This window comes from Equus przewalskii, chromosome 31, assembly GCF_037783145.1.
Source record: "Equus przewalskii isolate Varuska chromosome 31, EquPr2, whole genome shotgun sequence".
Classification (NCBI taxonomy): Eukaryota; Metazoa; Chordata; class Mammalia; order Perissodactyla; family Equidae; genus Equus; species Equus przewalskii.
Genome location: NC_091861.1, coordinates 28,865,577 through 28,880,944, shown reverse-complemented (window position 1 = coordinate 28,880,944; position 15,368 = coordinate 28,865,577). Strand labels below are relative to the sequence as shown.

The 15,368-nt window shown below is 56.3% G+C and overlaps 1 protein-coding gene and 1 long non-coding RNA gene across 16 annotated transcripts in view; one reads left to right on the top strand and one right to left on the bottom strand.

Moving 5' to 3' along the window:
- The window catches only part of NAV1 (neuron navigator 1), a 233,416-nt gene that overhangs the window by 57,737 nt on the left and 160,311 nt on the right, over nt 1–15,368 (bottom strand). The window contains exon 1 of one of the 15 annotated variants that reach the window (XM_070602371.1): nt 8,803–9,105. The exons of 9 other annotated variants lie outside the window; for them this stretch is intronic. In XM_070602371.1, the coding sequence (XP_070458472.1) occupies nt 8,803–8,876 (74 nt within the window). In that variant the 5' untranslated portion in view covers nt 8,877–9,105. Of the gene's footprint in view, nt 1–7,554; nt 7,693–8,802; nt 9,106–15,368 lie in introns of those variants that run through there. 5 more of the 15 variants (XM_070602370.1, XM_070602367.1, XM_070602368.1 and 2 more) reach the window with 5 other exon arrangements.
- On the top strand, nt 9,062–14,811 carry LOC139080655 (uncharacterized). The gene is made up of 3 exons (XR_011535333.1): nt 9,062–9,193; nt 9,905–10,276; nt 11,478–14,811. It is a non-coding gene; the product is annotated as an uncharacterized lncRNA (long non-coding RNA).

The following is a 15,368-nucleotide window of genomic DNA, read 5'->3' as shown; positions in this document are numbered from 1 at the left end:
AAAGGAGTTGAAAATGAATGGATATGAGATACGACTTGAGCCCTAAATATATGTCCTCTGGTCTCCCTTGGGAAGAGCTCAGTTCAGTCTCACATGGATTTGGAGAAAAGAGAGACACAGAGAAGAACTAATCTTGGAGTCCCTTTTTTAAGAGAACGCTTTTGACTAACATGTTTGCCAGAAGTCCCCAATGTCTAAAACAGGTAAAAAGAGGGCCACACCGGCTGAAAGGGAGGCAGACACTCAGGGTCCACCTGCCCCCGCCCCCACCCCGGGGTCCCCCAAACCACAAACAGTTTGATCTCAGCCATTTCCTCCCCCATCACCTACACGCAAGGCATCCAGGCAGGTGGGTGCCTTTCTACATTTAAAGACTTCCTCACCCTCCTCAGGCACTCATTCCTGTTAAATCCTCCCAGCACTAAGTCCTCGTTACAGAAAATTACACAGAAAGGCGCCAGTGAACCTCCGGGCTGTTCAAAGTCGAGAACCAGCAGGATTCCCCCCACACACTTCTGCCTTTCCAACGCCACTCTTCACAGCTCTCCCCACAGCGCCTTATTCAAGGGGAGCAAGATTTTCAGGACACAGAGCCATCTGAGAGCAAAATCCTTCCAGAGTTTTACAGTCTCCCTTAACTTTTTAAGTCCTACATGGAGCTCAACAAGAGTTTCTCCAACAATTTGCCTTCTTTCAAGCTTCCCAAAGCCTTCAACAATGTATTTATAAAAACAATTGCCTTTGTACACTCACATTTCATCAATTTACGTAATAATTAAATGATACAATTTCAACTGGCATAAGCAGCTTTGGGAACAAACAACTCCTGGAAAGCACTGAACTGGACCGGACGGTGGGCGCAGAAGGGGGCAGGGACGCCAGCGAGCAGCCTGCTGGCAGCCAGCGGTCGGCACACAGAGGGCACGGAGAGCGGTGGCTGAGACGGCCCGGCTGTATCTGCTGCCCAGAACCATCTCAAGAAGACAGGAGTGAAAGTCACAGGCTGAAGACATGGTCACAGCTCCACTTCTGACCTTTCCTGCCTCTCAAAACCTTCCTCCTTGCTTCACCTCTGGATTTCTTTGCTACACTTAAAGACCAGAGGTGGGGCTGAGGAAGGGAGGCTGATACAAATAAGAATTCAGGTTACTTCTGACTCTTTGGGCTCCAATCATGGGACCAGCATTATTTTACTTGGATGGCATTGTTTTACTGGTGGAACAGTTTTGGGTGAGAGAGAGTCCTCGTTCAGCTCTGAAAAAGGGACAGGGAGCAGCTAAGAGGCTCCCCAGAGCAAATGTTATGTGAAACCCAGACAACAACCCCGGCAGTCTCGACCGCTCTGGGGGGCTCCGACAGGTTGCAGTGCCTCCCTGGCACAGCAAGATTTTTTCCAAAGGGTTTTGGACTCTCTGTGGATCAAAGCTGCTTTCACAATGAGCAGTTCTGTGCAAATCCCCAGAATTCATTTCTCAGATAGCAGGAAAGCTCCTGACCTGGGCTGCGCATGAGTGAGCAATGACTTCCTCCCTCTGCGGGGGCGCGAGGCTGGTTTCTCTGAGGGCGAGGCTGGTTTCTCTGAGGGCGGGACTGGTCTTTTGGCCCCAGGGGTCCTGAGGCCAGGGGAGGAGCTCAGATGAGGCTCTTAGGTCCCCTGCTGAGCTAACTCAAGTGTCACAGCCCAGATTCCATCTCCCTTTCTGAACACCCCACCCGGGCTGATCCTTGGGGACCACAGCTCTGCCAGGGATTTCCCTAGGGGGACTCCAGAAAAGAAAACCACTTGAAGATAATGGCAAACATGAGGAGCATCTATAGCGGATGACGGATTTCTATAAGCCACAGGAGAACTGGTGGTATTACACATACCCCGTCCTTCACATTTAATTTCTAAGAGCTGGGGGGAAGAGGACCTGGTTTACAGCTGGACAAGGAAAATTAACAAGTTAACATACTGCTCGTGACACTTCAAAAGTAATAATTCTAAAATGCATCATAAGCACCGAGAATCATGGTCTTTAGGAACTTTCCACATTCAGAGAGCCACCTTTTCAGGAAAAGGTGATTCGTAAGTGTTCCCCAAGATCAGCTCCATGCTTGCTTAAAAGGCATCTGCGAAGTTAAGTATGATTCCCATGTGTTAGAGGACCCGCTCCTGGGGGGCTGCTGTGGGTGCTCTGAGTTCTGCAAGAGCGGTCCAAGGGTAAGCACTCAGTACCAGCAGACACGGGACTCTGAGTTGGGAACCAGGGCTGGGACATCACAAGGATGTGATGAGAGACAAACTTCAACAGGGAAGGAATGGTAAATTATGGGAACTGAATACATTACAACATAGGAAAGAAATGGCACCAATTTCCAGAACACGGAAACATACCACAACGTAAACAAGGATTTCATTAGGGAACTCTGCAGACAAGAGGCGTCCATCCCCAGGCACGGGATTCACCAGTCCAGTGCTGCTTTTCAACCACGCATCAGAGAGAACTCAGAAACGGGATGCAGGACGTGCGCCACGCAACCCTGCTGCTGCTGTCTCAGCCACTGTGTCTAGGGGGTCGAATTCCAGAAACCCATGACCCCAGGAATAAATCCCAACTATTTGTTTTCTTTGAGGGCTTTTGAGCCAGAATTCCACCCACTGGCAGAAATACGACTTTTGTTTTAAAGCTGTTAAAACCTATTTTTAAAATCACGCAGGTGGCAGGTCACGAGGATCAAAAGCTGGTAGCCTAGGCTAGCTTTATAGGAGAATTTAAAATAATCCAGGGGAAAGTGTCCCAAGCCTGAAAAATAACTTGCGTGCGCACACACACACTCACAGGAAAACGTGTGCATGCGCTGGACCACTGCGGGCACAGCCTTAAGGACGGGGGCCCGACAGTGCAGAGGACGGAGTGGGACGTGCCTTCTGTTTCACTTGTTTTACACGTTACCCATCGATCCCCCGCCCCACAAATTCTCTTCAGGATGCATCCTCCCTCCCTCCCTCTTTCTTCACCCCCAAAAGCTTCTCTCCTCCCCGAACTCTCTCCACAGGTCCTCGCAAGCTACTTTTGACCTTTTCAGGACCCGGCAACACTCACCGCCCTCCTGACACACGGCGCCTTGACCTGGGCATAAATCTCCCCTTCTATTTCTGCCCCGCTTGCTTCCTATCTCCAGCTCCCGTGATTCCTGGTGTCAGAGGTCAACATCCAGCCCCCTTACGAGCTAATCAGACCAGACTGTGGACTGAAACAAGCTGTGGCGGTTCTCTCGGCAGCCATCAGCAAGACTCTTGGCACAGAGGAGGCAATTAAAGTGCCCTTGCTGGCGGAGGACTGATCTGCTCCTATCTTACGTGGCTGCCGTATTCCAGGAGATCGGATTTGGCCCAATCTCAAGAGCTCTAAGTGTGACATGGCACAGAAGAAACATGGTATGTCCAAATCTAGGCTGTCATGTAAGCTCTGAAAATGGGGTCCTGTTAGCTCTTGGTTGTCACCACCGAAAGACCGTTATTAAATTCCACACACATATCACTGGAGGGCAAGTCCCAGGCCCCTAGGAACTCAGGATTGCACAGAACTCCCACCACAGGACAAATGACTGTGGGAAAAATCTATATAAATAGGTAAGTTGGAAAGCCGCTCCCCTGGAGATGGGAGAACCTCATTAGCAGCTCTCTTTCTGGAAGATGACCAGCTCCAAAGGGGCCGAGGCATTCTCAGTTCTGCAGGAAGCACCAAGCTCCTTCGGCTTCCATTCAGTCTGGCGCAGAACGGGTCGCGGAGCCAGCTGGAGCTGCGTGTGAATTTCTGCTGCACCACCTACGGGCTGCGACTCGGGATGGGCACTTGCCCTCCCTGAATGCACGCCCATATCTAAGATGCTCACATCACCGTTGGCCTCTCAGTGTCGCTGGGGGGGGTGGAGGGGCAGTAAATAAGGTAAAAAATAAAGCTCCCTGCACAGGACCCAGCAGAGTTGGCAAGTACAAAACTCCCTCTACTCTCTTCTTCTGAATGACCTGCCTGGTACCCACATGGCACCTGTAAGCAATCCATCAAGTAGAAAGACTAGTGTAAGAGGAAACCCATGTTTGCTACAGCCTCTGTGAGTCCACGGCGACAGCAACATCTCTAGACGGTGCTAACAGGACAGCAGCCAGGGTGTCGTGCATCGTGCACAAGCGCCCATGGCGGGGGTGGAGGGAGGGTTGACATTCTTTCCTTCTCAATATGTCTTCCCTAATGACATGCCAGAGTCTTCATGGGATGGACGCTTCCTAAGATTTAAATGTCCAAGAATTTACTATTTCTAGGAAATTCCTGAAGCATCCCAAGAAAGGTAGGCTGAGGAAGAATTCTCCTACCCTACCATTCTGCACAGCGGTGCGATTATCTGACTCTGCTTTAATGGCAGGGCGGTCTACTCTTCTGGCCATGAACTTAACTGGAGGAGACACTGACACCCAGGTCCGGAGGACACAAGCCAGTTGCACTGTCAGAGGCTCCCTGGTGGTGCTGAGCGGTGAGAAATCCATTCGGTGGTCTGTGTGAGAGCATTCTGTCTTAGACATGGAGTTTGTGTGATCAGAGAGGCCACAGTGACGGCGGGTCTGGGCAGAGAAGATGACATGTAGCCTCTCACGTGAGGAAAACTCCCTCTCTCCTCAAAAGAGCTCTCCCTCCTCTGGAAGACTCCCATTTTCACTTCAAGGCCCAATGCAAATGCCACCACCTCCTCTGTGAAGCCCTCCCTGACCACTCAGAGTATGGCCCCTTCCTGCCTGGTTCCAGTTAGCGCACGTATGACGCGGTATCACAGTTCTCTGCTTTCCTCTGTCTCCTTCCCCTGGACTGCATCCTCCTGCGTTATTCCCTCTCATAATTCTCATGATGTGAAACACTGCGTGTATGTGTTCGTTGACTTTATTTACCTCTCTTCACTGCAAGACTATCCCCTTCCTGACGGCAGGGACTATGTGGGTCTTATTGCTCACATTGTATCACAATCGTGATACAATACAACAGTGATACCATGCAGCCCCAGCTCCCAGCACCTGCCTACATCCAGAGGGGCTCCTACAGTTTGTGGAATGAATGAATGATCATTAGCTCCTCAGGGGCCAGCTCTGTTCCTCTAGCACCCAGCACTGTGGCTGGCACAGTTATTACACAGTTAAGGCTGAATGAATAAGGTTTTTTGTTTTTTGTTTTTAAAAGATTAAGTTTTTAAAATAGTGGTCTATTTTTACGTAAATTGCCGTCTAAAATAGGATGTATAAATATGCCATCCTAATTAGCATAAGATTTGGACTGAATAGAAATCTGAAAATGGGCAATTAAGAATTTAAGTAAAAATCAAAGATATATTCTAAGCCCAGAACCAAGAGGCATCCTCACTGGGGTCTTAGCAAGATGGAAAGAGAGGAAGCTAAGGGGAAAAGCCATCTGAAGAATCCAGGAGAGACCCCTGCTGCCTGGGAGGGACCTGGGCTGGTGTAACATGTGTAAAGCGCACACGTTGGCAGCGCTCTGCTCTTCATACTATCTCCTTGTCATTACTGCCTCTCTGGGAGGTGGACAGTCGGGAGCCAGGTCCATTTTACAGAGAAGCAAACTGAGGCCGAAGATTGAGAAGCCTCTGTAAGGTCACAGAGCTAACTAGCAGCAGAGCCCGAGTTCCAAATCAGCTCAGCTGACCCCACGTCCAGGGCTCTGCCCACGACACCCCACTGCAGTTCCAGGCCAATGCCAGACCTGTGCTGAGGCCTCGAATAGCCTCACCTTCTGCATCTCCAGCAGTTAGTATTCCCTGGACCCAGTTCAGTATCAGTGAGAAGACACTCCTTTTACTGTGCTTTGGGGCTGGCTTGAGAGTCAGACAGATCTAGGCGTGAGGACGGATCCCACTACTCCAACCTTAGGTCCATTTATTTAACCTCCCTGTGCCTCAGTTTCTTCATCTGTGAAATGGGATGATCATAAAATAGACCTCAGATGGTTGTTGGGGGGATTAAATGAGCGAATGTCTCTAATGCACTGGGCACAGGTGGTGTCTTAGAGCGCCCTGCTATGGCGAGAAAGGTGACCGGCTCGGCATGGGACACAGGCTGCCACCATACTGTCTGCCTTGTTACAGTCCTTCCTGCTCTGCACCTCTCTCCTCCTTGCCTCCCAAGCAGAGGCAGGAACTTTGCAGGAAGACGGCAAGCCAGCAAGTGTGGTCTGCCTGTGGTGTGCGTGCTAGCCCCACAAAACCCTCCAGCAAGCAGCAGCTCAGGGCTTTGCTGTCCCTGGGCGTTCTGTCCTCTCACAGGCTGATGCTGTGCCTAGTGGAAGCCCTGCGCCCCAGGGGTCTCTGTGCGCCGCCCCTGTGAGCAGGCCCTGTTCCCACTGATTCGCAGGCTGTAGCTAAGGGTCCTTTCCCGGAGGGAGTCCAGGAGTGCCCGGTGGGACAGAAGCCTGGACTTCAGGCTTCCTGCTCGGAAGGTACGAAAGGACGGTGTTTTCTGAGGCAGGAGAAGAAAGGTGTCTCCAGGAGCGACCATGACACTTGAGATGTGCAAAAATGGTGCTTAGGAGACAGCCCCCCAGGACGGATGTGACATCTCCGGCATCTGCTCCGTGGCAACGGAGGGGCCGAGGGTTGCTCACAGCTCAGCTCCTTGGAAGCCGGTGGTGGAGACACTGGAGGGCCAACCAAGCCGTTCCCCCTCACGCCTTCCTGTCCTGCCTCCTTGAGAGCTTCCGGGGAACCTGAGCGTGCAGCAAAACCGTCTCTTTGATCCCTGGTGGGCCCCAATCGCACATCGTTTGTGGGGAAGGTTTTGAGCTGTCCCCGGAGCAAGGCTTGGGTGAAGCTCTCCCTCCGTGGATTATAGCAAGAGTAGTTAAGTTTTATATTTGAACTCTGGCAACTGGAGGGCTGACCTGCACTTTACGACATCCCCTCTCCTTGCCTACTAACAACAATCCTCCTGAAAGTCTCGGCTCCACGCTCCACGCTCCGATGGGAAGGAAACCACAGGCCCAGCCAAGCCCCACCCGCAGGCAGCAGGCTGGGTGGGTGGAACAAGACCTGCTCCTCCCTGGCTAGGCGCAGGGTCCCGCCCTGGCACACCTGCCTAGAAGTCATTTCTGGTAAGGAGTTAGCTGAGTACTCACAGCTGTGGCCCCAGGATTCGCAACTAAACTCACAGTACAAATCCAGGTCCCCAGGGCTGGGGTGGGGCCGGGCGGAGCAGAGGAAGGGGGCGGGAAGAATACCAATTCAAAAGAAATGATGGGGTAACCTAGAAAAGGCCCATGGCGTAGGACAGAAAGAGTGCTGGCCTCAGGGTAAGGGGCTGGAGTCCATTAGAGGTTTTTCACATCTTCCAGGGATCGGGGAAGCAGAGAATGGAAGAGCAGAGCAGGGCAAGCCTTGGTTCTGTGGCCACACCCTGTGTGGACCCGCAGTAGGTTCTGAACTGGCGAGGTGGTGGGAGAAGCGTCAGAGGAAGTTATGAAGCGTCCTCTACCTTCTCCAGGGCCCAGGGACTCGGGACTCGGCCCAGGATCTCACCAGAAGTAAGGATTCCCAGAGGCCCCCAAAGACATCTATTCTCTGTTCGTGAACTGGCTCCTCTTCTGACATCCCCCACCACCATCTTAGCGAGAGTGACTCCACGGGTCCTAAGTCACATTCCAGAGGGGCTGCAGCCTGTCCTACTGGGGAGGGGAACAAAAAGTCTGGGCTCAGCAGGACTGGCTTCCACAGGGCTCCCTTCCCAGCCTCGCCCAATTCTTTTGCATCACCCTAAGCCAGCGTGTGCAGAGCTGCGGTGGAGCCCCGGGGGAGCCCTGGGGGCTCCTTCCAGGGACCTGGGGAAGCAGGAGCGGGTTACGGGTGCAACTGGGCTGCAGGGCTGAGGGCGGAGGAGGTTGGGGGCGGGAGCAGCCACAGCAGAGGCATCCGGCCTCCCATTCGGCTCCCTAATCACCAACTTCCCCCAGCCCCCAGGTCAGAGGGGAGGGAGGGTGGACAGCGGGGTGGGAAGCTCCCAAAAAACCCAGAAAGCATCAGCCCTCTTTCTCAGGGCTGGAAGTTCCTAATTCTCTCCTGGAAGTTCCTAAGTCAGCTCTGAGGGTCCAGGCTGTGGGCACCCTCACTTCTCCTTCAGGAAGGAGCCCCGGTGCACCACCCTCACCTTACAGGACCCCCGTGCTGACCCCACAGGGCTTCTCCCAAAATCTCGGGACTCCATCCACTCCCAGAGACGAGTCCCAGGCCTCACTCCCATCTCAGGGGGATCCAACCGGTTGTGGGGTCACAAATTTATTCCCCCCTCCCCCAGGTCTCACCTTCCCGCCTCCCACCAGCTCCTCTCCCCCCCAAGACGCCCCCTGATGCTTCCGGGGTTAGAGAGAACCGCCCTGAGCCGGCCTGGGGCTGCAGCCCCCTCTCGTCCCCCTCCGGGCCCCCAACCTCCCCGGCCCCCCGCACTGCAGCTACGACCGACCAAGTTCAATTAAGTTGTGCTATTGTCTCAGCCTCGTCCCCGTCCCCGGGGAGCCCCGCGCCCGGCTTTCCCGTCCCCTCCCTAGCCCCCCCCACAAACCTCCTCCACCCCAGTGCCAGCAGGCCCGGTGGGGGGACAGGAGGCTCCGGCGGCGCTGGCACCGCTCCTGTGGGAGAAGCGAGCGGCCAAGACCCTCCTTCTCGCAGACCCCACGCCCACGCCCGAGGCTGCGGCTGCGGCGGAGCTGGGGGCGCGCGCGGCGCGGGGACAGACGCGACCCCGGGACTGCGGCCGGCGAGGCAGGCGCTTACCTGCGGGGGAAATTCACCGCCCTCCCCGACCTGGGCAGCGGCAGATGCAGCATCTTCCCGGCTCTGGCGGCCATGCGCCAGGGCGTCCCCGGCGACCCCCGGGAAGGCGGACCCGGCGCCCGGGCAGGCGCACCTCGGGCAGGCGGACCTGGGGGCAAGCGCACCCCGAGCAGGCGCACCCCGGGCAGGCGCACCCCGAGCAGGCGGACCCCGCACCGGGCCGGTGGGATCCGCGCACGCGAGGACAGAGTCCGCCCCCCGCGCGTCCGGCCCCGCGCACTTACGGCTCCAGCTGTCGGCCTTAAAGCGACAGAGCACCGTCTCCCGTCGCCGCCTGCTGTCCCGAGCGCGCGACGCCGGCTGCGCGCGGGCTCTTTAACGCCCGGAGCAGGTAGACAAAGGGCCACCGCAGCCTCTCCGTCCGGCGGCCTCCAGCCCCGGGGGTGCGCACGGGGCTGGGGGCCGCGACCTCCCCCAGCTGCCCCGGCGTTAACCCCTGGGACACCACTGCGTCCCGGGGCGCGCTTCCTGGGGGCGCACAGGCGGAAGCGGGTGGGGGCAGCGGGGCGTTTCCAGGTGCCCCGGGGAACGGGGAGCCCACGTGCGCGGTACCAGCTGGGGAGGCCTGGCTGAGCCCTCCCCGGAGAGGGCTTCCTCCCGGCGCCTGCTGGCCCCTTTCCAGGCTTTTAAAATTAGTCAGAATAAGGGCCTGGGATCAGTGCGTGTCTATCAGCACACGCGGAGGGGTGGGGGTCGGCTCAGGAACTGCTCAGCTTGCAGGGAGGGGGGTGGGACGGCGCGACCCCCTCAGGTGCTGACAACCTCAGGACTGGGCCTAACCTTTCTCCGGCATTGGGGAATAGATTAAGTGAAAGGGGTGCACGTTGGGGCAAGCTTGCGGGGGGAAAGGACAGCTCACACCCGCCAGGGTCTGTGCCTTCATGTGGGAGGCACTTCCAGCTGATGATCAGGAAGAAAAGGATCCCGAGAGGTGAAGATTTTAGTGTAGAGTATGGACAAAACAGAGGGACCCTGGAGCAGGGCTCTCCCCCTGAGCTCCTCTCCCCTCGGGTCTCCCTGGTAACTGAACTCTCTGTTCCAGGAGAGCCAGCCGCACACGTGCTGGACCGCTGCCCTCACTCGCCTCCTCCACGCCTCACTCCTTGCTCCTGGAAGGGCTGCGTGTCTCCGGTTGGGTCCCAGTCCCCAAGCGAACTGGGCAAACTGGGAAGGCGACCTTTTAGACATGGACAGGTTATATCCGCCATTTCTTTAAGCAACGAAAACAACAGCCGTGATTTGCTTCATAAGCCCCCTACAAAGTACTGAACTAAGATGACCCAAACCACAGAGCGGCCGTTGTCTCTGGATGTGGGCAGCCTGGTGTGGCGGAGCCGCACACAGAGGTCCAGGCCACCTGCGTTTTCTCCCAGGCCTTAGCTTTCTGGGCCCCGTTTCACAACTGTGAAGGAAGGTGAGATTCATGCTCCTCTTGAGCCCCTCCCGGCTCCCCAGGCTTCAAGGAGGTCTGGATGGAGCTCTGAGTCCTGGGGACAGTCCTTCCCACCTCGCTGCAGTCTTCTGACCACCCAGTGCTGCTAATGCAGGGCTGCAGCTCACAGGGTGACGCCCGTTCTCAGTGGGTGGGAGCCTCGCAGAGGGGGCTCTGTTTCTGGATCCCTGAACCGTCTGGGTTGGGGGGGGGGGGTCTTTGTTTCTGAGGGTGCACACTGTGGCCAGTTGTCCAAATATGCTTTGAGATCAAAGGGGAGTAAAGGGCTGCAGCCATCCCAGCCCCCATGCCAGCGGCGTCCCCAGCGGCAGGCACGTTGAATTTTATTGCCTCTGCTCTTAGGAGAGATGCATTGGCTTCCAAGCTGACCAGCTTTGAGGGGGAATGGGAGCAAGGCAGGTGCTCTCTAGCACATTCTCCCATCCCAGTGCTGGTGGGGTCCCTGGACCCAGCCCCTGTCCTGGTGATGTCCCCAGCATCCCCTCCTCGGCACCACCCTCCATGGAGGGCAAACCTAATCAATTCTCCAGGGAGATTCTGCCGGTGCAGCTGTGTTGGGCTGGCCTGGGTCATCTGGGGAACAGCTTATAGTGACGTGAACCATAAGGGATTCTCTTTAGCCTCAGCCAGCACGGAATCCTGAGTAAAATGACTTTGTCTCAGCCAGAGGAATGTCACCAGCAGGGGATGTTTTTCTCCAGATCAAGCTGTGCGTTTTCCATACGGTTTCCTCCTTTGTGGCTTTCTGGGCAGAGCCTGGAGGGAGGGAGCTGAGGCCTGGAAGGGGTAAGACACCGGCTTGACTTGGAGGGACCGGAGTCTCCAGTGCAGAGGACCAACGTGTCCCTGGACATTCCTTCACAGCCCCGCAGAGCCCATGTGGCCCTATGCCTGTTCCTCGCACCTGGCAGCCCGCTTGCCCCCTCCACCCTCTCTTTCCCCTCCACATGCATTTCACCTGCCACAGGGACTGGGGGAGCAAAGAGAGCCAGTCTCAGCCTGAAGCTCGGCTCACGGGATGGGCTGTCAGCTTTCTGAGTCCCCCGCCAAGAGGATTCTGAGCTGGGGGATCTCTGAACCTCCTCCTCCATGGGACAGATTCCTGTGCTGCCGGAGCCCACAGAATCTGAGGTTTCCCTCTCTGTGTCTCTTTCTTCTCCAGGACGAAGGTGGGTTGCACGGTAGTGTCTGCCTCCCTCCACCCTGCTTGGCGGAGCAGGTCCCTGAGGCTCTGTCACAGGAAGGAATAGCATGCACACTAGTTCCTGCTCTTTCCAGCCAGCAGGCCACGGTGCTCTGTATAAGTGGACGGCAGCACGGAAGGGAAGTGCTGTCTGGGGGCTTCTCTGAAGACAGGAAAACACAGCGCTCCGTCAGCAGGCCCAGCTCCTGCTCCCGAAGAGGCCCTGCCATCACAGGGTGTGGCAGAATGGGAGGTTCAGCGGCCTCCTTGCCTTGATACGGTGGGGGCCCCGCCGGGGGTGACTCTGAACTCTTCTTTCTGGGTCCCAGGCCGCATAGCTGTGGCCCGGGCAGAGGGAGTGGGGGTGCACATGGTGGAGGGGGAGACGCCTGCTGAATGGAGCCAGGCACTTTTCCAGAAAGAAAACCCGGCTGGCCAGAGAGGAAGAGAAGAGAAAGGCCCGTCTATCTCAGACAGGCCTCCTCTGTCCCCTCTGGCGCTTCTCTTCAAAGAGCCCTGGGCAGCCAGGATCTCATTTGTCTCCCATGCCGGGGCCATCAGAGTGGCTCATTCCAGAGGGGAAACTGAGGCATGGAAAGGCCAGGAAATGTCCCAAAGCGGAGGGCAGAGCCCAGACCAATATGCATGAGGTCTTTCGGCCAGTTTCCTGTGAGAGGGGATCCCCCCTCCCCACCACCTCTGAGGGTCTCTGGAGCCAGCTTGGCTCAGGCCCGTGGTCCTCTGGATCACACTCTGTTCCCAACAGAGACCTCCAGAGAAAGTCTGGGAGGCCCAAGGGTTGTTGGAGTTGGTTAGAGTGAGGCAAGAAAAAAAGAGTCTTCCAAGATGTTCCATGTGATCTGAGTTCCAGGGGTCACCTGTCTGGGAGTTTCTGGGTTCCAGTGTCACCTGCCTGGGGCCTGACCACACCCCTGATTTCCTGGTGAGCCCCAGAAGTGAGACCTTTGAGAAGACTAGGGCCCCAGGGCGGGCATCCGCTCTGCCCCTTGACCCACCCTCACTTCCTCTTCCCCATCAATTAGGAGGCTATTCATGTCCTTGGAAGGAAAGCCTCTGCCCCTCTACAAGTCTTGGTGCATCAGAGAGGCTCCCTGGGGCCTGTAGGGGAAAACCAGCCGGAGACCCCCTCCGCATCCTGGCCAAGCTGGGCTGGCAGCATCTTGGCAGAGGCAAAACAAAGAGCATTTCACCATACGGAGAGGGATGATGGGGAAGAGAAGGAACTAAACCAGAATGGAGGGGCGGGGATGGGGAGAAAGGACTCGGAGGAAGACCCCCCTGGTGAGCCGACACTGTGATCACACTGCGAGGGGATCCTGTGCTTTCGTGGCGAATGACCTGGCCACATCTCTAATCCCGGCTTTTAAAAACCTCCCCCCAGGTCCCCCACCCACCCCAGTGAATCCCAGGGATTCATCTGCTGTGAGCTTGATGGAAACATCTATCAAAGTCATGCCCAGCCTGTGTGTAGGACTTTCCATCCGAGGTGGCGCAGGTGTTATTATAATTGTTTAGAACATGACAGCCCAGAAACATTAAGAGAGTGGCCTTGGGCGCTTTGGCCACTGGTGTGGAAGCCATGATGACATTAGTTCTGGGCGAGGGCTCACTCTCTACTCGACCTCCAGTGGGGTTCTTGACCTCTCAGGGGTGCCTGAGTTTTCAAGAGCTCCCTGTGCACGACCCCGGGATCTTCTCTCTGTTCCTGACCTAGCAAGGCTGTCCCTTGCCCTTCCTGGAGGCCGTGCCAGGAATCCTGGGACAGCCCACTTCGTGTGGTCAGAGAGTCCAGAATGTCAGAGCCGAAACAATCCTTAGAGATCATCTGGTTCACAGACGGAGGAAATTAGGGCTCAGAAAGGACAAGTGACTTGCTCAAGGCCCTTCCACAGAACCCCGGCGTCCTGACTCCCAGGGCAGTGGGATTTCTACTAGGCGATGCCGCCACTTCTCACCAGCTCCCTCCCTGGGCCAGCCTGGGCTCAGACGGAAAGGTTTGGAGGGTAGTGGGAGAGTCTGGATGGGGGCACTGAGTCAGTAGACACCCAGTGGAGTGCCCCGAAGCCCAGCCCTAATCTCAGCTGAGAGTTCTCCGGGGAAGCAATGAGTCGCTGGAGGACTGGGTCCTGCTCCCGCCCGAGTTCCCGCTCTGCAAATATTGATGCAACCTCTGAGGAGCCCTGCCCCCCTCGCCCCCACCCCCCACCCCCCAGCTGGGAGAGGCGGCAGGGAGGAAGCTCGCCTGCCAGATCTCAGATAGTGAGCTACTGTTCTAGTGTCCTGGCTTACTGTCCTCCTCCCACCGTCCCAAACCTCAGGCTCTCTGTGGTTCTGAGAACATGGAACAGATGGGACGATGGGAACGGAGACAGGAGAGACGCTGCCTCTCCAGGCAGGCCCCTCAGCTGGCCTCCTGGGCAGACGCACGCACACAAGTGCATGTGTGTGTGTGTGTTTGTGTGCGTCTATAATCCCTCCAGCTCAGGTCCCTGAGGCCACAAGCAATGATTCCAGAACAACCTGAGCGCCCACTGCCCCAGGTTCTCCATCACCGAGCTGGATCTCTAATCTCTGGAGAGAAAGAGAAATGAAATCTCACGCGATTTGAGAAGGCACTGTAAACACATCGTCTCCTTTTGCCCTCCAGACCCTTTGTACCACCGCCACCGCCACTTCCATGGTCTAAGCACCATCTTCTCCCGCCAGGATGACCGTAGCCGTGTCCTATCCATGCTTCCTGGCTACCCTGCTTCCCTGTGGTCGTTCTCCTCATCGTAGCCAGGCGGACCCCTTGCAAAATGTGTCAGATCTCCTCGCTCCTCCCCCTGAGACCTTCCCCTGGCTCCCCCTGTCACCACAAAGTCCTCCCCATGGTGTCCAAGGCGCTTTATTACCTGGCCCCTGGCTACCTCCTGACCTGACCTCATTTCTCACCTCTCTCGCCTTGTTGGCTCTGCTTCAGCCATGCTGTCCTCCTTGCAGTTCCCTGAACACAAGCCTATTCTTGCCTCAGGGCCTTTGCACATGCTCTTCTGCACACAGTTCCCCAGAGAAGCCTTCCCTGACTGCGTGATCTCAAACAGCCCCACCCATCCTTCTCTGCCCCACTCTGCTTCATCCTCCCTCACAGCACACAGCGCCGCCTAATCTACCCCATACTTATTTGTCTGCTTGTTTGCCGTCTCTTTTTCGTATATGACCTTAAGAACATGTCTGTTTTTCCTCCTGCTGTATCCCAAGTGGCTGGTGGAGTAGGTCTCTACAAATATTTATTGAATATACAAATAAACACGAGGAGGTGGGCCTTATTATCAGCCTTCCTTCCACACAGTGAGACTGAAACCCAGAGACCAAGCAACTTGTTCCAGGTCACACGGAGTGAGTGGCACACTGAGAATTAAATCCAGGTCCGTCGGACTCCAGAACGTTCCATCAACTTTGCCAACCTGCCTCTCAAGAGCAGGTGACTAACCAGAGGGACTGGTGGGGAGCTGAGACCGCGGCTGCTGCCTCCCAGCCTCTGGGGGTCCCTGCTCAGGGCCAGGAAGGGTGGCAGCTCTTCGCTGGAGCTGCACACAAGGAGCTCTGTACCCGGCTACACCCAGCCCACGGGGATCGCCTGAGCAGATTCACTCCGGCATGGGCTCAGGGCGGCCACTGTCCCCCGGGCCCCTCTGCGGAGGCTTGTGGCTCAGAAAGGGACGGTGACAGCAGGTGACAAGCTCTATCCCTTCTTTTCTAATGACACCCGGCAGGATGTCGGCAGTCCTGGGAGGCCCTGCTACCAGAAGTCGCAGCACCCGTGTCTGTCCACGTAGCCGTGGCTGTGCACAGGGTGTCATTCCTGAA